Source organism: Petaurus breviceps, unplaced genomic scaffold (assembly GCF_028583685.1).
Source record: "Petaurus breviceps papuanus isolate PSGF00001 unplaced genomic scaffold, PetGlider_PUasm1.0 90692, whole genome shotgun sequence".
In the NCBI taxonomy this organism is placed as follows: Eukaryota; Metazoa; Chordata; class Mammalia; order Diprotodontia; family Petauridae; genus Petaurus; species Petaurus breviceps.
In genome coordinates, this window is record NW_027187313.1 from 1,209,584 (window position 1) to 1,233,016 (window position 23,433).

General features: G+C 39.8%; 1 protein-coding gene across 1 annotated transcript in view; it reads right to left on the minus strand.

Moving 5' to 3' along the window:
* Positions 1-23,433, minus strand: part of AXDND1 (axonemal dynein light chain domain containing 1) — a 136,145-nt gene that overhangs the window by 83,873 nt on the left and 28,839 nt on the right. Inside the window, exons 5-10 of the mRNA XM_069065463.1 lie at positions 15,782-15,908; positions 14,539-14,624; positions 13,674-13,730; positions 13,383-13,485; positions 11,038-11,159; positions 2,717-2,857 (exon numbers count right to left, since the gene is read on the minus strand). Of these exons, the coding sequence (XP_068921564.1) occupies positions 2,717-2,857; positions 11,038-11,159; positions 13,383-13,485; positions 13,674-13,730; positions 14,539-14,624; positions 15,782-15,908 (636 nt within the window). The remainder of the gene's footprint in view (positions 1-2,716; positions 2,858-11,037; positions 11,160-13,382; positions 13,486-13,673; positions 13,731-14,538; positions 14,625-15,781; positions 15,909-23,433) is intronic.

Below are 23,433 nucleotides of genomic sequence, written 5' to 3' on the forward strand. Positions count from 1 at the left end.
TTAGAGAGGCCACGATCTCTCTGAGCATCGGTTTCTTCAGCTATAAAATAAAGAATATGGAATAGATTATCTCTAAGGACGCTCCCAGCTTCAAAAACAGTATTATTATTTTGCTCTGGAATTTAGCTACATGTTCAAAAATTTCCCAGGGTTAGGCCCTAATGGGCTACTAAGTAATTATGTCAGAGAATTGAAAATGTAGAACTGCTAAAAAAAAATCTTTTGTATGCCATACCCCAGAATAAGGAAGGCCAGGTTCGGTCTAAAGTATATCCAGACCTGGAAATATCCTCTCGGTCACCATCCATCCTCACCCTTATCAATACAATGTGTAAAATGGGCAATTTAGAAGCACTGTTACATACATCACCTCCACAGCTCCATGACACAAGCAGTGCAGTGATCTGAATGCCCATCTTCCAAAACCAACAGAGGAAGGGGGCTCAAAGACCAGCTGTGTTATTTACCAACTACGTGGTCTTGGGTTAAGTTACAAAATTATAGATTTGTTGTTCGTCCTTCATTTTTGAAGAGGACCAATGACATTATGTGAATTGGACTGAAGTGAGGCAGAGTTGTGTGGGTCATCAGTCTTCCTCTCTCTTCCTGACTCATTGAAATCCAGTGGGAGGACAAAAGTCCAGACAACTGGCGATGGCCTGGGATGCAGTGGGTGACCTTGGCTTCTTTGATACCTGACCAAGCTCTAAGCACTCCACAGAGGCCAAGAAATTGTTTTCATCCACCCATTCTGCCAGGGGGAAGTTTTCACATGCTTAGGGTAGACAGCCCCCTAACTCATCAATGGGTTTGGAATATATGGAGTATTCAAGGAGGTCTAGAACTTCTCAGGGCTGCTCATCCACCTTTGGGGTCTACCTGTCACCCAGCTCTCACCTGTGGCTCCAAGAAGCTTGTAGCATTCACAGCAGCCACACTCTGATAAAACCTTCTAGACAGATGGGCTAAACCAGGCCACAGTGTCTGCACGTATGATACAGAAGAGCTCCAGGAGAGAGATGTTAAGCATGAAGGATGCTGAACATGGATGGTGAACAAGCCTGGACTCCACCAGGGCAGCTAGAATCTTTGGACACTTGGGCGTGTATCAGCTGTGACTAGAGTGTGTCGAGAGTCCAGCTGTGGGCAAATTGTCACGTGGCCAAGAATTCAGGTAGTTAGTAAAGTGCAGTTTTCACCCTCCCTGCCCCCCACTTTCCATTTTGGAACAACAGATTTTAAATGTAGAGTTTTCTAATTTTTTAATAATTGTTTACTTCGATGAGAGGGGGGATGATGGAAGGGAGGGCAGGCTGGGGGGGAGGGAAGCTGGAAGCACCCACTTTTGAAAAGGGACATGATCAAAGTAGAGAATAGAACAAGTGGGGGGTGGGATAAGAGGGAAGGAAATATAGTAAGTCTTTTACAATATATCTACTATGTTAATGTTTTGCATTAGCTACACATGTACAACCTATATTGAACTGCTTATCTTCCCAGTAAGGATGGGTGACAAGGGAGGAAGGGAATGAATCTGGAATCCAAAGTTTTAAAATCAAATGTTTAAAAATATATATACTATTATTAATATTATTTTACATGTAACTGGGAAATAAGATATACAGCCACTGGGGCATAGACATCCACCATGCCCTACTGGGCTTAGCTAAGGGGGTATGGGAGAAGATATGGGAGAGAGCAAATTGGAGGAGGGGATATCCTGTGAGACTGCTATTCTGGGGTGGAGGGTAGGGGAAAAATGGGGAGAAAATTTGTAACACAAAATCTTACAGAAATGAATGATGTAAACCAGAAGTTAATAAAACATTTGATTTGAAAAGAAAAAAAAAATTGTTTACTTCCTTTCTAAGTCAGAATCATAGCCAACTCATTTGAAATTAAAAAAAATTTTTTTAATTGCTTCTGAGCTGTGTGTTTCCTTATTGGTGAAAAAGGGGTTATAACCAAGAAGGACAGAATTAATGTGGGGCATGATCAAAATGAGAAAGAGCATTATCATTTTAATTTATCATTGTTTCACAAACTTCCTAATGACAGAACTAATGTGGATCCAGGGTGTTTTATCTGACCTCTGGCTACAAGGAAGCATAGGGAGGGAGGGTAGGGGCAAGAAGACAAAGAGGGGCTGTCAATTCATATTTCCTCATTTACTCCTTCCTCTCCCTCCCCACCATTCATGCATAGACAAACCTCTCTGCTGTGGTAAAAATCAAGGGCACTGAATGACTGAGAAGTAGGAGTAGTTTAAGTAATTTAAAATAAAATATAGGAAGAAGACAAAAGAACTCACATCAACAACTATAATAATTTCAGCTGCCATTTAAATTTAAAATAAATGCCACAGCAAGACCACCAAAGGAACCTCCAAAATTCCACAATCAGCAAAAGTATGACAATTTCCAAATGAGAGAAAGAGCTACCAAAGAGAATGCCAAGATAGAATACCTAAACTTAGCTTTTTGCCACCTTTTGTCCACATATTCTCATTTACACCCACCTTACAAGGTTGTTTTAAGGAAAAGGTATTGTGAAGCCAAAAGATCTATATAAATGTGATATTATTTTCACAATTCCATTCTCTATTTGAAGTGGCCACAAGTAAGAATGGAAGAGACCTCAGCTTTTGATGGTTCTACTTTTCCTGAATATTTTCATTTCTCTCCAAAAACAGGTTTTTCAAAGACAAAATTCATACCTGCTCAGCTCTTCAACAACCTTCTTGAAGTTAAACAATTCTTCTATGATGCGTTTGTCCATTATGCGTTGGGCCACCATGTCTTTGTAAAAATCAATCATTTGCCGAGCTATTTGATCAAGCAAATTCACATACCTCTGTCTGTAAGGGGGAAAAAAAGGAGTTGGGGAGGAGACTAGAGTGAATAAGAGATAGTTTAAGGAATATATACAAAAGAAAAAAGTAACATAATAGAGGTAGAGAAGAGACATTCCCATATGCACACATGTATTTCAAATATGTTTATATGAGTGTCTGTTGTCTTTCCCAGTAGAATGTAACCTTCTTGAAGGTAGGGGCTATTTCACTTTGGCCTTTGTATTCTCAGAGAAAAAATAAGCATTGTATGGACTGAAATCAGTGTCAAGACAGGAAAAATGAAAAGCTCTTAAGAATAAAATTCTTAAAGAAGTAAATAGAAATATTCCAATAAAGGGTCCAGATGTACAAAAACATTCAAAAAAGTTTTTTGATATAGTAAACAGTTGAAAACTAAGGGAGTGCTCATCAATTGAGGAAAAGCTGAACAAATCATGGTCACCATCTGTAACACCAACACAATATTTATAGCACCCATGATCATGATAAAGACTGTAACTATAAATATTGCATGACATTCGATAGCAAAATATACCAAATTCTTCAGACAGAGGATAGAACTGAAGCATTTATTTAGATACCAGAAAACCGAATCCCAAAACCAGTAAGCCAATCCATCATAGTACCAAAGATATTCAGAAGTCATAATAATTCTGAGAGCCACAGCATCCTTCAGCCTTCCCACAAACCAATACAAGATCAATATTTACTCACAATCCTCTCTATCTCCTTGCCTGAGTGCTCTTTCTCTCCCACCATCTGGTTAGCTCTGACCAGCTTCCTGTGGGCTCTGGTTACCTTCAGCAAACTCCTCCCACCACAGGCTCCTTGTGATTACATTCAGTCTATTAGGGGGCAGAGTTTACTTTCAAAGCAGGGGAGGTCTTCAAACTCTCCCCTAGGTCTATTAAGGGGCAGGGAAGATCTTCAAATTCCCATTCCCATTACATTTGGCCCCAAGATTTTTCTTGTCCCTTACATAGCAAAAATACCATAACAATAAATGAGAGTTTAGGGATAACTGGTGGAAAAACTGGTGTCAACAGAACTTTGCAGCAATATAAAAGGAATAATAGAAAAACTTTGCACATAAAACAATAGATTAGGGTGAGGGCTTGGGCACAAGTACCCCATCCTTTCCCCCTCAAACGAATGGGGCTCAAAATCTTGGGGTAAGGGGTGAAGGTCTCTTCTCCAAAGCTACTTCTAGCTGAAATTGAACGTGAAGTTGTCTCTGCCCTAAGAGACATTCAAGAGTTCATTTCTTTAGCTGCCATTCAGAGCTTGGTCAATGCTAGGTCCAGAAGGTCCCATCTGAAAGGTCAGTTCATTACTTATCATCTGGAACTTGGTCAATGCCAGGTCCAGAGGTGGTACATCATAGTCATGGACATCCAGCTTAAGTGATCAGTCATTTGCAGGTGGAGGGTACCAATCCTGCAGAAAACAAATCTTGCAAACAAGTTTAACAGACAAAAGTGAAAAAGAAACAAATATAGGGTCAGCTGTGCTTCTGGAGTCCATGAACTCATTATCATAACTTCATTCACAGCAAAATATATGACACCGTCGTCCTCTCTCTGTTCCAGTGGCTTGATACACTGCCACACGTTCAGCACGTTGACCACTTCTACCTATCCCAGCACTTTCTTTAATCTGGGCCCCCCAGAAGGTGTGACAAACTTGGATACAATGGTTCAGGAGCATCTGTAGGGGCAGTTCTCACTTCTCCATTCCATCTAACATCAAGTCCATTTTCTTGATACATTTTGTATAGTTCATTAGTTGGAATTCCATCAATTTTTCTAAAATCAACCCCTGCTCTCAATAGAGCAAAAACAGCTCTTTTCTTAGCAATCTTCTGACTTTGAATTCTCTGGCAATACATTCTATCGCATCCATCAGCAGCTAAAGCTAACAGATTGGTTGTATTGTTACCGCCTGCCAAATGAAAATCTCTAAATGCTTGCTGGACAAAAGGATTCTGACAGATACTTATAAATTTCTTTTTTTTTTTGGAGGGGGAAGGCAGGGCAATTGGGGTTAAGTGACTTACCCAAGGTCATTCGACTAGTTTTGTGTTAAGTGTCTGAGGCCACATTTGAACTCAGGTCCTCCTGACTCCAGGGCTGGTGCTCTATTCACTGTACCACCTAGCCACCCTAAATACTTATAAATTTCAAGCAGTTCACTCTATCTATCACTACTCCAGCAGCTCCTTTGAAAGGAGGTCTCAAATTCTGGCACTTAGTCAACTCTTGTAACAGCTTGTCTCTACTTTTACACACAATATGGTAGACTGTTAGCAAAACCCAGTCTCTTCTACTCACTGCCTCCAGCTCTCTCCCAGGTTTTATTGGTATTCTTTGCAAACATGTTTCTAAACCTCTAGGTCCTCCCTGCTGTAGTCTCTGTTCCCAGTTTTCACAGAGCCCTGTACTTTGAGACCACTCCCTTGCTAGGGAAGCATAAGGCCAAGCCTCCCATCCTGGGATAGTCATTTCTTCTTCTAAATCCCTTCTGCCTCCAACTAAGAGATCTGATATTTCACGTTCCCATTTTCGTCACCAAATGTAGTGCCAATGCAATATTTACAGTGCCCACGATCACAACAAAGACTGTGACTATAAGTATCACATGACATTTGATTGAAAAATATACCATATTCTCCAGAAAGAGGATAGAACTGAAGCATTTATTTAAACACCATGAAACTAAATCCCAAGACCAGTAAGCCAATTCCATCATATTGCCAAAGATATTCAGAAGCCATAATAACCCTGAGAGCCACAGCATCCTTCAGCCTTCCCACAAACCAATACAAGATCAATATTTACTCACAAACCTCTCTATCTCCTTAATGAGCATCATCTCTCCCCCAGAGTCTGACTAGCTCTGACCACCAGCTTCATGTGGGCTCTGCTCCACCCTTCAGCAAATTCACTCCATCACAGGCTCCATGTGATTACATTCAGCCTATTAGGGGGCAGAGTTTACTTTCAAAGCAGGGGAGGTCTTCAAACTCCCCCCTAGGTCTATTAAGGGGCAAGGAAGATCTTCAAATTCCCATTCCCATTACGCCATCACCCACAAGTATTCTATTTCCATGATCCAGAACACTGGAATTCTTCTGACTTTAGCCTCTTATCTCTCTTCCCCTACACCTCACCACTCCTAAATATATTTTTTATCCTCATTGTATCATCCTGTCACTCTACCCTTCCATGTTTTCCCATTCTATCACTCCAGTTCTGGCCTTGGTTTCTTCTCTCTACATTTTCATGCCTTAGTTAACAAGTTCAACTTTAAGCAATCCTCTATCTTTAGCTCCTTTGCCACCTTGTCCCATTACTCCTCATCCCTTTCCAAATCCCAATCTTGGCTTACTCTCATCATTTACCTCTTTCACTCTTATTTACGTGCTTGCTACAGAAGGGAGTTAAATATGCTGACTGGGTCAACTACAAGTGTATTTAATTGGCTCTCCCCTTGGCCTTCACTAGAATCCTTTTACTCTTTACAGATTGTTTCTTTTTTTAACTCTTCATAGGATCTGTTCCAAACTTTCTCTTTTCTCCTTAAATTATGACATTCCCTTTCTGCTCCTTCTTGTGTCATACTTTATTGAGAAAATTTGGGGTACCTCTCAGGTACTTCCTCTTCTCGTTTCTTACCCTCCCCCCTTTAATATTATACCTCTCCTCTCTTTCAACACTGGAGGACAAAATATAAAGTGTTTGCCATCTAGAGTCCTTCACAATCTAGATCTAGCCTACCAGCCCTCCACACATATGGACATTACATTTTTGTCAAACTTTCCCACTTATTATTTTCTGTATAGACCGTTCTATCTTTCATCTTCATGACTGCACAAGTTATCCCCTGTGCCTAGAACGCTCTCCCTCTTTACCTTGCAGAATTCCTAGCTTCCTACAAGGTAAACTAAGGTTCTACCTTCTAGAAAAGGCCTTTCCTGATACCTCCAGTTGCTAAGGCTCTCCCCATCCTCACAAGCACACGTTCTATAAATTTTATATTTGATAATCTGTGGACATGTTATTTCCCTCCCTTCGATAGGACAGAAGCTCCCTGAGGGCAAGGATTTTGTTTTCATCATTTTATCGTTAACCTCTAACACAGTGACTAGCATTATTAAGTAGGCACTTAATAAAATGAAATTAATTGAGGGGTAGCTAGGTGGTGCAGTGGATAGACCACTAGCCCAGGAGTCAATAGGACCTGAGTTCAAACCTACTCTCAGACATTTACTAGCTGCCTAACCCAGGACAAGTCATTTAACCCTGAGTGCCTCCAAAAAAAAGTCTTTGGGGCAGCTATGTGATTCAGTGAATACAGTACCAGCCCTGTAGTCAGGAGGACCTGAGTTCAAATTTGACCTCAGACACTTGACACTTACTGTGTGACCTTGGGCAAGTCACTTAACCCCAAATGCCTTGCCTTCCCTCCTCCAAAAAGAAATTTTAAAAAATTGAATCTCAGAGATCAGGTAGACATGGTTATGCCATTTAGGTCGCTAATATCCTCAAGTCCCTTCCAATATTCAATTAATGAAATGCCTGGACTTTGTGTGGTGTAGTGGTATAAGAACTCACCCTGAATTCAGAGGACCTGAGCTCAAATCTCATCTCCACTACTTTTTACCTGTGTGACACCGAATAAGTCATTGACCATCCCTTGACTCTCAGAGTCCTTATCTGTAAAATGGGGAGTTTGGACCAGCTGATCTCTGAAACCCCTTTTAACTCTTGTTTACAATCTTATGCTAAACTCAATGCTTCTTGTGTGAATGGGAACAAATTGCCCTGATTTAAATAGTGGTCACTAGATGGCGTGAATATGATTTGTGTCATAAGGCCAGGAAGTGCATCTTCCACCATACCCAGTTAAACTCCTTAGAATTCATGATGGATCTGGAAGCATCTCAAAACTCAGCAGAAAAGGAGGAGGGGTCAGCACTAGGTTAGCATATTTCCTAGTAATATATTACTCTCATCCACTGACTAGTAGGAAGGAATTCCAGTGTGATAGACCAGAATCTAGTTGTTATCAAAGATGCCCTATAGAACCTCTTGGAAGGGTCTTTGCACCAAGATGTAGGTAATTGTAGGTGATTTCAAGGGTCCCCAGCTCTCACTGAGACATCTTGCCTGGTGAATTAATGCACTCAGGTGAAGTTCAGAACCTGAGGAGGAAGAAGCCTAAATCAAACCATTATTTGCTTCCAAGGTATGTGCAACAAGGAAGTAAGAATAGCCTTGGCTGTGCTTCTTCTGGGGCGTGGGTCTGGGTGGATGGCTTTTGTACTATAAAAAGGAGATGTCTGTTGGCCAGCCACACTTCTGGAAGAGGTAAGAACCCCAAATTCAGTGCATTAGCATTACTGGCAGTCTGAGTGGGCACAGGAGGCTCAGTGTCATGTGAAGGAGCCGATGTACAAAAAGAACCCTGACAGGATACAGGAGACTCCTTTCACGGTGACCCGTAGCATCCCCTTAACCATGGTTAGCAGCTAGGGTTAGATTTTGTCAGTTGAGCATTTATTAAGTATTTCTTCTCTGTCAAGCCAAACGTCTTCATAGCAGTGTATCATTTCTCTAGCAGAGGGAAGTTGGTCATATATCTCCAGCTAGCATCTACCCAACATCATGGAATTCCACATAGATTAACTCAGAGAGAGGCCCATGGGTGTTAGTCAAGTTCTAGACTTCTTTCAGAGAAGTCTTCTGAAAACATTAGGCTTTCAGCTATAGCTTATGACCCACTATCCACTGACCAATGGACATGTAGAGCACATCCTAGTACCTGTGGTGTTGTGCCACAAACTTATTACAGGAGAATCTAGTTTTTGCTAAAGGTGGAATGTGCCAAGATGCCTTGGTTAACAAGGAATATAACAAATTTAACAATTTAATTTAAGTAGCCTATGGATTCTCCCCATATTTGTCCTTGGCAAACATACCTTAGATTCAACTGATGACAGTCTTAATAACCTGAAAATAAACCCCACAAAGGAGAATCAAGACCCTTGGACAAACCTATGGAAGACACAGGAACAGGAAAGCAATGGAGAACAAAGACTTGACTATAGGTACTGGGGCACCAAGTCTAGGTGGTTTTCCTCTCAGAACTCTGCCTTAGGCTTTAGATTATAGCTATTCAAGTCCTTTCACCCTCTTTTCAGCAGCAGAACCAGATAAGCTAGGAACTACTGAGCAGGGACACTTACCCAGTCTTTCACATTTCATATCTTAAACCAGGTATGTTCTCCTGAATTCCCATGGTAAAATAACGGCAAACACAAACCACTCTTAAGTTAATGCGGTCAGGAGTTAAATGGGAGGCCTGAGAAACTGTGAATCACCAACAGAAGTATGGGATGGGGACAATTTGATCAACTAGAAGAGATGCAGTCCAAAGAACTCCACATACAATAGAAGAAACAGTCACACAGAATGTCAGATCAGGGATGAACACTCTTAGAGAGATCATTTGTTCTGGCCCCATCATTTATAAATGAGGAAACTGAGATGCTGAAAAGTCCACTTTCCTTGGGCTACATAACTATTAAAGTGACCAAGCCACAAGAGCCCAGGACTTTTGACTTCAAGTACAATGTTCTTTCCATTATACCATGCTGAAACTAGCACCGGAGTTAGGAGAAGCCCGTACCTTTTTTTTCCTAATTAAGAACTTTCATCAGAGGTACACAGGGAAATCTGACACTGCCTCCCCCCACTACCGAGCACACACACACACACACACACACACACACACACACGCACGAATGCACACACTAATGCACACACACCCTCCCCCTCAACCACCACCAATGCTTTCTCCATTGTGCCACTGGCTTCTAGCAAGTCAGTAAAAGGCTAGGGAAAGTGGAATTTGACAACTAGTCTTTGTTGCAACAACTTTATGAGCAGTAAGTTGTGGCATGCTGCAGGGAGATATAAGAGGAGGGACAGCAGGACCTGCTGCCAATAGTTATTAAAAATCATTGTTGTAGAGCCAATTGACAGACACAGTTGTCTGTGGATGGTGATTCAAGCCTACGTGAAGGGAGGGGGTGACTGTACGAGTTGGAATCTCTGGAAGAGTTTGTGGGTGTGTACATTCTTCTATGTCTCCCTCCAAGCCATTGTGGCTGGGCAGTCAGTGCATTCCCACCTCCATGAGCTTTTGTGTGCTGTAACCACACTTGTCATGGGTGTAGGAAGATCAGGTCTTACTGAGAGGGCCTGGAATACGCCTCTGTCACAGCCTCATTAAACCTTGAGCATATCTGAAAGGACCAGACATAAGAGGCATCCATATCTAGCTAAAGAAAAAGTCAATTTTCCTATGTTGTTTAAATAAAACCTTGAGATGGGATTTCCTTGCCACTCTTGCAAGAGATACTTCATGACTTTAGAAATCATCTACCGTCCTTTCTCCACCCTTTAGGGTGAGCCTCCCCAACTAGCATGTTCCAAACTATTCCCTCTACCTGCTGATGTTGCAGGGGACATGAAACATGGATTCTACAAGAAAATGCCAGTAGTTAACTGTCACCATAGTATTCATTCTCTTCCATGAAAGGGGGCTTTGTTGTCTATAAAGAGCTTTATATGTATGACCTCATTTGATCATGCCATGGGGGATTAGTTGAAGGAATGGGAATGTTTAGTCTAGAGAAGAAAAGATTTGTCAGGGGGAGGGACCGTTCAGGGGAGGGGTTATCTCAGTTGCCTACAAGTACTTGAAAGGCTTTCTGCTAGAATAGGAATTGACCCCAGAAAACACAACTAAGGATCAAGCTGTAGAAATGAAGATTTTTGACTTCATATAAAGAACCACTTCTAGGTAGTAGAGTCATCCCAATATGGAATGGGCTGCCTTGGGAACCACCAGGTTCTTAAGTAGAGTTCTTTAAACAAAGACCAACTGGCTATTTGTTGGGGGTAATGTCCAGATACAGAGATTTGTGTTCAGATATAGGTTAGACTAGATGGCCTCTGGGGTCTCTGCCAACTCTGAGATTAAGTTTTATTCCTCCAAGAGGTCACTATGGGAAAGAAAAGGGGGAGATTTTTTTTTATCATTTTCTGAAAAACAAAGATAACTTTAATATTGTTTGGAAAATAAAGGACAACTATTAACACCCTCAAAGCCCTGACCTTATATTAGACAAGAGTTCTCCTCTGTCTGAGCAGTCCACACTGATTTGTCGAATGATTTCATGAAATGCCGTATTGTAAATGTTCTGTTCAGTCTTCAGCACTTCGAGAAGTCTGTGCATCTGGTAGAAGATAAGTAAGGGATTACTATATCATTAATGTAAAAAGTTCCTCTTAAAGGACCCCTGGAAGAAATATTGTTATGGGAGATGCTGAAAACCTGACATTCTTTTGGAAGATTTTTTTTTCTCATGAAACAAAATAGAATTTTGTTCTAGAAAACAATAAAAATATATAGGACATATATTCTATAAATATAGAAAGCAATAGAATTTTGGAACTGAAAAGAACCTGAGGGATCATCCCCTGCAAGATACAGAAGGGATGAATAACTTGACCAAGGGCAAAAGTAAGGACTAGTACCCATGTATTCTCATCCTTAGTCCAGTGTTCTTTATAACCTAGTTCCGTTTCCTTCTTTTAAACAGGTAAGATGCTGTTATCTTCATTTTATAAATGAGCCAAATGAGCCCCATCGAATTTAAATGATTTGCCCAAGGTCATAAAGCAATATTAGTGGAGAAGGAAACAGAAACTAGGCCTCCTGCCTCTTGGTGTTTTGCTTTTTCTTCTACACAATACAGAAAGAGATGATGTAGATACAGAAGCACTTTGCAAACCCTAAAGCACAATATAAATGTGAGCTATTATGCTATTATTACCATTACTATTATTGCTACACATTTAATGAAGGAAGCTATATTCTGAGAAAACATTCACCAAAGCACAAATTTCTGAATCTACTCTCTTTTGTAGGTAGAATGAAGGAAGAGGGATTCTTTGTTAGCCTTTTTCATATTTCAGCCAGTGATATCTAAGAGTCATATTATTATACCCTTCCTGTCATCATCTTCCCTGGATAATAGCTAGGCTCACTTTTTTTTTTTAAAGCAATCGGGGTTAAGTAACTTGCTCATGGTTACACGGCCAGTTATTTCTGGGTGTGGTGCTGAGAATCTGAGTCCGGATTTGATCCAGGTCATCCCGACACTGGAGCCGGTGGTCTTATGCGCTGTGCTATCTGGCTGCCCCAAGGCTCACTTTCATACTTCAATAGCGTTCTTCACAGTTAGAAGAGCATTAGTCTATGACTGTTTCCTCAAATGGATCTGAGAGCTTTTATTGATTTGGGGTTTCCTCCAATGATGCCAGTCACAACTCAATCAGGCCTGCCCATCCTGGGGGACTCCCTTTCATGTCCTCCTGTAAACTGACCATAGTGAGTCCACCTAATGCCATAATCAGAACATCATCCACAAACAGAAGCACCTGAAGAACCTACCCATCTGTGGGGAGCCTCTCTTCAAACTTGACTCTGTACTGGATGAAACACCTGATGTTTGTTATTACAAGGAAACTGAACAGAGTTATTTTTGTTGTCATATCTTCCAAGGAGATAACAGTCATGATCAGTTACTTTAACGCTTTCACATTGACAATTTATACCATATCTCCTGTTATCAATAAAATACTTCCAAAAACCTACCACACACTCACAAGATTACCCAAAATTTCCTATAGAATAATCATACTCATGCTTATAATTTAAAACATCCACATAACACTTTAAAGTTGTCCAATTACTTCACAAACCCCTCATTAGACTGGTAATGTGAATATTAATATTCTTATTTTGCTCATGAGAAAACTAGTACATTGGGGATAGACTGTAACACTGGAAGGAACTTTTGGTGTCATCTTATCCAGCCCCCTAATTTTACAGTTAATGGAGCTGAGATGGAGAGAGTCAGGCGACCTGCCTGTTCTCATAGAGCTAGTAAGTATCTGAGGAGGGATTTGAACCTAGGACCCCTGGTTCTAAGAGCATCACCTCTTCCACCAACCTGTTCTGCTTCTGTGATTTTTTGGAGGCCAGATCTGTGATTTCATTGGTGTAGGAAGTTCCCGACCAGGAGGCTTCCTGAAGACAATGCAAATTGAGTTCTACTCTGAAACTCCAGATCTTAAAAAGCTCCTGAATCCAAGCCACAAATTCTGTGTGTGTCAAAGGCAAGACTGGAAGCCAATTCTTCCTGACTCTAGGGTCAGTTCTCTATCTGCTAAACCACATGGTTGTCTCCAAATCCATTTTTATAACTAAAATTAGACCTAAAAGAATATGTCCCTTTTAGGAAATCTAATTAAAAAGATAGACACAAGGACTTCACAAACAGAGTAATCCTTGAGATTTGAAACGTCTTTAATGCATGCCAATATGATTATGGGAAACGCTTAGGGATGGGAAATATCTTCCGCCATGATGACATCTAGGAAGGGTATTCTACCTGAGTGGCATTTACTGATTTGTCAGCATCTACACCAGCCTTCTCTAGCATCATATCCATCACATTCTTCAGCTGTATCACTTCAATTCTCTTATTTGGCTTCCTAGCAGATGAAAGTTGCAGAAATGGAGAATTAGTGTTATTATTAGAACTATGCTGAACCAAATCTTTGAACCCAAAAGATAACAAAATCTAATAAAGGCAGCCCATGTCTTTGGGTAGTGGGTGGCTTTGACAGAAATGGCATCCTTATTATTTTAGAAAGCATTTTAGAAAATCAGTTCTACTTACATGGATGGGAAAAGTAACAGCCTATTCTGACTGTCAGTTAGCAGGGTTGTGTATTTACTGCAAAAAAAGGAAATTTACATATTATTCTTAAGGACACTCAATGGCCTGCCTGTAACACAATGAAAAATCCAATACCCTCTATTCCCTGGAAGGAGCATGATCTTATGGAAGGAGAATGGACAAGGAGATGACTTAGGCTTAGGTGGCTCCCATCCAATCCAATCCACATTAAATGACTACTATACACTAGGCACACTGCTAGACTTCAATATAATTAATAAAAAGAAAGATAGTTCCTGCCCTCAAGGAGCTTATAATCTAATGAGACTCTACCCCATATTAGCCATTTTATCCCAGGAATTTATTAGATCTTCCTTTCTGGGTCCTTGTTTCCAGTATTGTTGTAAGATTCAAATAAGGTAATATATGCAAAAGTACTTTGTAAAGCATAAAATATCATATTGATATAAGAGATTATCAATAATAATAGCTAGCATTTATACAGTGTTTTAAGGTTTGCAAAGCACTTAACATATCTTATGTCATTTGATCCTCACGAGACTTTGGAAATTGAAAAACACTACAAGTCAAGGCTTTAGGCATTAAATTGCTGGTTATTTAGATGTAACAAAGTGATGGAAAAATGTTAACAAGGCAGATTAAACATAAAATTGTCTGGATGTTGTTTTTTTTTTTCTTTCAGGGAGTCCAGTTGTTAAAACATTTACCAGCAAACCCCTAGGTTTAAACCACTGTCTGGGGTCATAAATGTCCTTCTGCTCTCAGTCTTGGCATTATTTCTTTGCTTTGAGAGAGGTAGCAATCATGTAATTACCAAGAGTCCCTTTCAGATTGTAAAACTCACTCATCATAATATTGTAGACCTTCAACTCCTGTGTTGGACACAATATGAAATTCTTCAGGGATCAGAGTATCAGTTAATTTCTTTGGCTGAAAAAGAAATGGAGATGTGAAAGGGGAAAAAAACATTCTGAAAGATACCTTAATTACTACTCCACATCCAAAAAGTCAGGATTCAATTTGTTTGAGTGATCTTGATCTGAGAAATAGCTTAAAACATAGTTCTATGTAGAGGCTATAAGTCTGAATCAAAATCATCCATGTTGTGGAAAAATAAATTGAGAGTTTGGTGTCTGTGAACAGTCACTTCAAACATGTCCTAGGCTCTCTGAAACTTGGGTTTTATTTCGTAAATTCTGCCAATCGTTTAATTAATTCTAAAAATCTGTATTAGCAGGTTGAAAAATCTGTATCTGACAATTTTTCAAGATGATTTTTAGCTAGAAAACTGTGATCTACTTTCCCATTTATCCTGCATACATCTTTCATGTGCATGGTTGTTTACATGCTATCTCCCCATTATATTGTGAGATCCTCAAGAAGAAAGACTGTTTATCTTTCTTTGCACCCCCTGTGTCTTGACACATAGCAGGAGCTTTTAAAGAATGATTTTTGACTTGATTATACTTTAGCAGTAACAGTAACTCCTTAAACAACTGTGATAACAAAAATAACTTTTAAAAAAGAAGAAAAAAAAGATATCTTTCCCATAAGACAAGAGGGGATTAGGATCATTCAAATCATAGGCTAGGTTTTCTGTCATTACCATACTCATAAATAACGACTGACAGTCAGACTTAGCTGTCTACATCTAGAATGATGAAATATTTCATATCTTCTTTTCTTTTCTTTGCTTTTTTTTGGAGGGCAATTAGGGTTAAATGATTTGCCCAAGGTCACATGGCTAGTTTGTGTGTGTGTGTGTTTTGTGTCTGAGGCCGGATTTGAACTCAGGTCCTCCTGACTCCAGAGCCAGTGTTCCATTCACTGAACCACCTATCCACCCCCAACTATTTCATGTTTTCTTTGGGGGGTTTTTTGCATTTTTTTTTGGAGGGCAATTAGGGTTAGGTGACTTGCCCAAGGTCACACGGCTAGTTTTTGTGTTGTGTCTGAAGCCGGATCCGAACCTAGGTCCTCCTGACTCCAGGGCCAGTGCTCTATTCACTGCTCTACCTAGCCGCCCTATTTCATATTTTCAGTGAATTCCAAAAGGAAAAAAATTATGGCCAAAAAGTCGCACTTACTGATGTCTGGGGCATAGATAAACCCTTGTGTGGCTTTTCTTCATTGGTGGTAATCTCTTTTACTAGCTGTGGAAGCCATGAATCTGCTAGTTTTTCAGCCTTAACGTCATATAAAAAAGAAACATCCCTAAGAAAATGAAAAACACATGTATTCATTAATTAGTTATCCACAAAGTTGTATCAGATTGGGTTAGCTAATTATAGCTTTAAAAATCTGCCATATATATATATGTATAGAAGGGTGTATGTGTATATAAATATATATGTGAGTATGTGTATATGTGTGTACATGTATACATAGAGGGCACAGTATCAACTAAATAGGAAGGGATGATATCTAAAAAATAAAATTAAGAGGTGAGAGGAATATATTAGGAGAAGGAGAAAGGGAGAGATAGAATAGGGTAAATTATCTTATATAAAAGAGGCAAGAAAAAACTGTTACAATGGAGGGGAAGAGCAGGAAGGTGAAAGGGAACGGGTCGACCTTACTCTCATTGAATTTGGCTTAAGGAGGGAATAACATACACATTCAATCGGGTATCTTACCCTACAGGAAAGTAGGGGGGAAGGGGATAAGAGGGGAGATGATAGAAGAGAGGGCCTATTGGGGAAAAGGGTAGTTAGAAGCAAACATTTTTGAAAGGACAAGGTCAAAGGAGAAAACATAAAAAAGTGGGGGGCAGGATAGGATGGAGGGAAATATAGTTAGTCTTTCACAATATAACTACCATGGAAATGTTTTGCATAACTACACATATACAAGCTATATTAAATTGTTTGTCTTCCCAGTGGGGATGGATGAGGAGGGAAGAAGGGAAAAGAACCTGGAAATTAAAGTGTTAAAAACAAATGTTAAAAAAATATTGTTTTACATGCAATTGGGAAATAAGATATACAGGCACTGGGGTACAGAAATCCATCTTGCCCTACTAGAAAGTTAGGGGGGGATGGGGGAGAATATAATAGAGAACAGATTGGGGGAAGAGGTATGTAGTAGGCTTGCTATCTTGGGGGTGGGAGTAGGGAAAAGACGGGGAGAAAATTTGTAACTCCAAATCTTGTGGAAATGAATGTTGAAAACTAAAAATAAATAAATTGAAAAAAAAAAAAGAAGAAAAATCTGCCATACAGTAATAGCTGAGACTAACTGCAGTTGCAATCTTAGTGCTGGAGAAATGTGAGGTTGGTATTATTATCGGCATGGTTAACTGGCTTTCAGGCAGCTATAATATTTTTTAGCATTTAGAATTTTAAATGTAAAGAGCCAATACATCCAAAAAGACCTAAAAAAAACCCTAAAACTTTGGTACCAAAAAAAGTCAACTCTACAAATATCAGATAATACATTAGTTTTTTTGAAAATTATCTGAGGTAGGGCGGCTAGGTGGCGCAATGAATAGAGCACCGGCCCTGGATTCAGGAGGACCTGAGATAAAATCCAGCCTCAGACACGTAACACAAATACTAGCTGTGTGACCTTGGGCAAGTCACTTAACCTCAATTGCCTTCCAAAAAGGCAAGGAAAAGAAAATTATTTGAGGTACAGAAGGAGGGTGTTTAATGGCCTGGAAGATAAATTAATCATCAGGGTGATGCAGCAGCCAAAAAAAAATCTCAATAGTTCTTGGGCTACCTTCAAAAAGCAAAATCTTCCAGGAGGGAGGTGGGGGATGGTCTCACTGTTCTCTGCCCTTGGCAGACCTTGTCTGGAGTATCATGTTAGGAAATTGTTGCAGAGAACAAACTAAAATGTACCTTTTTGCAACTTACACCTTGGCTCTGCTCTTTGGGGCCAAACAGAGTGATTCAAAGCTCTCCTCCACAAGGTAGCTCTGAGAATAATCAAAGACAACTATTGTGTCCCCATTACTTTTGTTTCTCCAGGCTAAATACCCCCAATGTTTATGTAACAAACTCAAAGTCCTTTGCTATACTGGGTGTTCTCCTCTGGACATTATCCAGTTTATCGACATCTTCCTTAGACTGTGGGTTCTAGAACCTGATACAGTACTATGAGATGCCTGCCTATTGGAACTGTTTCATTCTCCATACTTGTAGCCCCAGTACCTTTCACAAGACCTGGTGCATAATAGTTACTAAATTAATACTTGTTTACTGATTGACAAGAGCAGAGTGTAGGGGAACTATCACTTTCCTATTCTGGGAAGTTAAGACTTTCTTAATATAATCCAAGACTGCATGAAATTTTTGGTTCCCATGTCACATTGTCAAAAGCTTAAAGTTCACTAAAAATTCCCAGCTATTTTTTAGAACAACTACTGTTTTATTATGCCTCTCCCATCTGGTATTCTAGAGACTGATTGTTTATACCTAGGTCTAAGATTTTACATTTATTCTTAACTTATGGTATTGATTTTTTATACTTAAGTGTAAGAATTTACATTTATTCTTATTGAATTTCATCTTTATTGTATTCAGACCATGTCTGTAGCCTGTGGAGATCTTTCTGGATCCTGTCATCCCCGCCTCCCAACCTAAGTGCCATCTGGCAATTTGATAATTTGATCATTCTGTCTATGCCTTCAGCGAAGTCATCAATAAAAATGTCAAACTGCTGAGGGCCAAGCACAAATTCCTGGGATACTACACTAGAAAATTCCTGTCACCAACACTGAGCATTCAACTACCATCCTGAGTCCAATTATTCAAACAGTCCTGAATCTAATCATATTATTGACTAGTCCATCTCTCTCTGAAATTTTACTAAAATCTATGCAAACTCTAATCATAAAATACCCATCATCTACCATCTCAGTCATTCTGGTTTGTTTTATTTTTTTAAGAAAGGGGGGAAATGAGATTAGTCTGTCACATGACTTGTTCTTGATGCTGGCTTTCTTTAATAACCACTTCCCTTTATAGAAGTTTGCCAATCATCTCTATAGTGATCTAGGATTTTCCCTGGAATCTAAATCACGTTTCCTGGCACAGAGTTAGAAGACTCTGTTCTCCCTATTGTAAAAATTAGGGCAACATTCATTCTTCCCCAGTCTTGTGGCACCTTCCCCATTTTCCACAATCTTTACAATATTACTGATAGCAGTTCAGCAATCCTACCTGTCAATTCTTTCCATTGCTAGTGCCGGGCCAGGTTACTTGCATTCATCAAAGGCACCTAGTTACTTCTCTTATTTTCTCTTTATTTATTTATCCCCTAAGTCATTTTAGTCCTAATATTGCCAACACAAATGTTATTTCATCCAGTACCAGCAAAGGTCATCTCCCTTTTTGTATCCTTTTTCTCCCTATATGGTTTTAAAAAGAACTCCAGAGAGAGGATTCTGGGAAGATGGTAGAGTAGGTCAGAAGACTCCGGGTTCTCCAAATTTCCTCCAAAAAGAAAAAGACAGAACATTGCCTCAAAGCGAAAGAAGAGCAGCAGAAATAGCCAAAATTGGGGTTATGCAGTTGTCCTCCTAAGACAATGTGAGAGAACCTCAGGAAAGACAACCTCTACGGGTGGAAGTTTGACCTGAGTACAAATACCTCTAAGCTGACTCTGCCTAAGGAACTTTCACCTCAGGGACAGTGTCAGGGTCCATGCTGAGTAGAAGACTGAAGGATCCTCCAGTGTGGAGGGATGCCAGGCATAGCTGTGCTAACCAGACACAGTCCTGGGCTGTGGCATTGGGTGAGAAGGAGCTAAAACACACCTGATGAGTGCAGTAACAGAGGGGCGGGGATCCTGCTGGCTGTGGTCACTTATAAGACAACAGAGTTCCTGGTTTCAGCTCCAGAGTAGAAAGGAGAGCTGAAGTTTCCAGTCATTGGAGGGACTGTAAGGAGAAAAAGCATTTTCGGGACAGTGTGGCTTAGAGGTGGAGAGGAGAGCCCAAGGTTGGGCCCTGGGACAGAGTTCAGAAAATCACAGTAAAAAGGACCTGAGGCCAGGGGCATCATTCCCCACTATGTTCATGTTCAGAGGATGATAGTGGAGCTAAAAAAGTTACTCCTTTTTCAAAGAGAAACATCAAATGGTCCCAAGCCCCAAAAAAGTTCTTGGAAGAACTTAAAAGGACTTCAAAAATCAAATAACAGAGATTGAGGAAAAATTAGAGGAAAAGAATAAAAGCAATTCAAGAAAATCAAGAAAACTATGAAAAGAAACTGGAAAAATAAAGAGTAACAAACTTAAAGAAGAAAATAATTCCTTGAAAACTAGAACGGCATTATAAGATAACCAAGAAATAATAAAACAAAATAAAAAATGAAAATAAAAGAGAATGTGAAATATCTCATTGATGGGGTGCTTGGGAGCCTGTGCTTGAACCCCAGTCTGTAAAATCACATTTCTCCCTAGCCTCAAACACTGTCTCAGGCAGTTTCTCTCTAGCTCAAGGGCAGCACGTCCTAACAAAATATAACCTTCTTCCTGATACAGTGGCCAGCTGCACTTATAGAATTTAGTAGTTTGACCCAGCTGTGTACTGGCTGAAGCAGCTGTGTACTGGGCCATACCTATCACATATATCCTAGACTCAGTCATATGTATACTCCCTAGCTCATTATACACATCCTGAATCCCTCCTTAGCTTGGAAATTTATTCTTGGAAGTTTATTCCCAACATCTGTCTTGCCTAACAAGACATTGATGGGGACCACCTGAGTTTTCCCAGTCAGCTCTGACCACTAGCTGACTTAGTGATGTTTCAAGCCTAAAACCACACCTCCAGGCAGCCCTCCTTTGGGCTATTTCCCAGTGAATTCTGGGTAATACACCTAGATATTAAAAGTGCAGGTTCCTTTAAGAACTGACCACTCCTTAACTCCTCCCTAATCCCACCCTGACTCACCTAGTTAGCATAACTGGCACAGGTTCTACTAAAGATTATCCTATAAAAAATTTCACTCTACCCCTTTAAGGTTGCAGGTTCCCTAAGAACTCTTGCCTGCTGTAAAGCATAACAATAAACTTTTACCATCCTGACTTAAAGATGTTTGAGCTCATGAATTCATTCCAGACTGCTTTCCAGGGACTCTGGCTATTGGGATTCCTGGACTCCCTGAACTCCTTGACCCTCTCTCATCATCATCAGAAAAACTACTGATCTGGAGAATAGATCAAGGAGAAACAATATAAGAATTGTGGGGCTACCTGAAAATTACAATCGAAAAAAGAATCTTGATACAATATTATGAGAAATTATTAAGGAAAATTTCCCTGAAGTTCTAGAACAAGAAGATAAAGTAGAAATAGAAAAAAACCACCATTCACCACTTGAAAGAGATCCCAGGAGGAAAACTTACAGGAATATCACAGTCAAGTTTCAAAGCTTCCAAGTTAAGGAGAATATATTGCAAGCATCTAGAAAAAACCAACAACCAGCAATGTAATATTGCATAGCTACAATCAGAATCTCACAAGACCTAGCAGCTTCTACAATGAAAGACCATAGGTCTTCAAAGGGAAAAGAACTGGAGTTGCAACTATTGTTAACTTACCCAGCAAAGTTAAGCATAATCCTGAATAGAAAAAAAGGAAAAAAGGGGAGGGGGGCATTTAACTAATTGAAAGTCTCAGATATTTGTCACAAAAAGAGCAGAACTTAATGGAAATTTCAATATATAAAATCTAGGAAAAATATAAGGTAAACATTAAAGACCAATTATAAGGAATGCAATAAGGTCAAACTGTTTACTTCTTAAAGTGAAAATGTTATCAATACTTTGATGACTGTCATAATTATTTGGGTAGTCTGAAAGAAAGACTTGTGGGGTGGCTAGGTGTCGCAGTGAATAAAGCACCGGCCCTGGAGTCAGGAGGACCTGAGTTCAAAGCCAGCCTCAGATACTTAACACAAAAACTAGCCGTGTGACCTTGGGTAAGTCACCTAACTAACCCCAATTGCCTCCAAAAAGCAAAAAAAAAGACTTGAGCTGAGCTGTGTATGATGGGATGATTCTAAAAAATAAAGCTGGTCAGGGAAAGATAAAAAGGAGCAATTATCCCCTACAAATGAGTCATGAAAGGAAGAACTGATACAGAAGAAGCAAGTGGGAGTAGAGGGCTGGTGGTGCTGGAGCCTTACACTCATTGGAAATGAGTTAAAGAGGGAGTGACATATATACCTAGAAGAGTATAAAAATGTTCTAAATTTAGAAAAAAAATAAAGAGAGCAAGGGGATAGAACACGGGAGAGACTTTTAGGAGGGTGTGGAGATTAAGAATTAGGAGGGGGAGGGGATAAGGGAGGGAATCAGGTAGATTAAGGTACAGGGGGCTTCAGAGGATAAAGGAAGGACTATAAGAGGAATGAGTAGATTAAGGAATAGAAGGGCAAGGTAGTAGGGTAGAAGTAAATTAGACTAGGAGAAGAAATAGGGTAAATATGATGAGAAGAAGAGTGAGAAAAAATAGGATGGAGGAAAATACACAATAAATAATTATAACTTTGAATGTATATGAGATGAATTTATCCTGGAGAGCAGAATGGATTAAAAATCTGAATTCAAAAATGTGTCACTTACAGGAAACATAATAAAAATGAGAGAAACCCACAGAGTTAAAATAAAGGGCTGGAGGAGAATTTATTAGGTAAGAAAAGCTAGGGTAGCAGTCATGATCTCAGACAAAGTTAAAGCTAAAATAGATTTAATTAAAAGAGAAAGGGCAGCTAAGTGGTGTAGTGAATAAAGCACTGGTCCTGGAGTCAGGAGGACCTGGGTTCAAATCCAATTCAGATACTTGACACACTAGCTGTGTGACCTTGGGTGAGTCAATTACCTTGCCTTCCCCCCTCCAAGAAAAAAAGAGAAAAACAAGTAAGTTGCACCGTGTCACCAATATTATTTAATATTGTTTTAGACTATTTAAAACAACTAGATATTATAAAATACCTGAGAGTATACCTGCCAAAGCAGACACAGGAAGCACATGAACATAAATATAAAACACTCTTTATACAAATAAAGTCATATTTTAAAAATTGGAGAAGTATTAATTGTTCAATTCATAGGCAATTCCATTATAATAAAAATGACAATTTTACCTAATTAATCTAATTATTCAATGCCCAAAAGTAATGTTCTCAGAATCACAGAATTTCAGTCTGAAGGGCACTCAGATGTCATGTAGTCCAAACCATTCCTGACCAACAGTCCCCAGCATCATCTGTCCTTTGCCTGATGACCCCCAATGATAGAAGACACACTGCCTCCCAAAGTACTGTCACCTCTAGGTGGCTTTAATCTTTAGCAAGTTTTTGGCTACACACTTTCCAAAACTTTCTGCCATATATCCTACATAGATACTAGGGCTAAGTTGGACAAGTGTAATGGTAATGAAATTTGAAGATCCCTTTGTCTTGGAAGCTGACAGGTACTTAGCACCTAGTTTCAAATTAAGCCTCTGTTAAAGAAAACAGAAGGTATGAACTCCTGTTGCTGACATAATAGGAAGGGGCTGAACAGGGAGGAGCTATACCATTTTTAAGGAAGAGAACAAGCTGGATAGTCAGAACTTCTTGGGATGAGCACCTGAAGGCTGGGCTGCTGCTTCTAGACTGGAGCTTCCATAAAGAAAGTGATTTTGATTTTGAGAACGGAACTGCTGAAGACTTCAGAGTGCCAGCCAGAGTTGCTGAGGCTGCAGAGGATTTCTGAGGGCCAGCTGGAGCTGCCAAAGACTG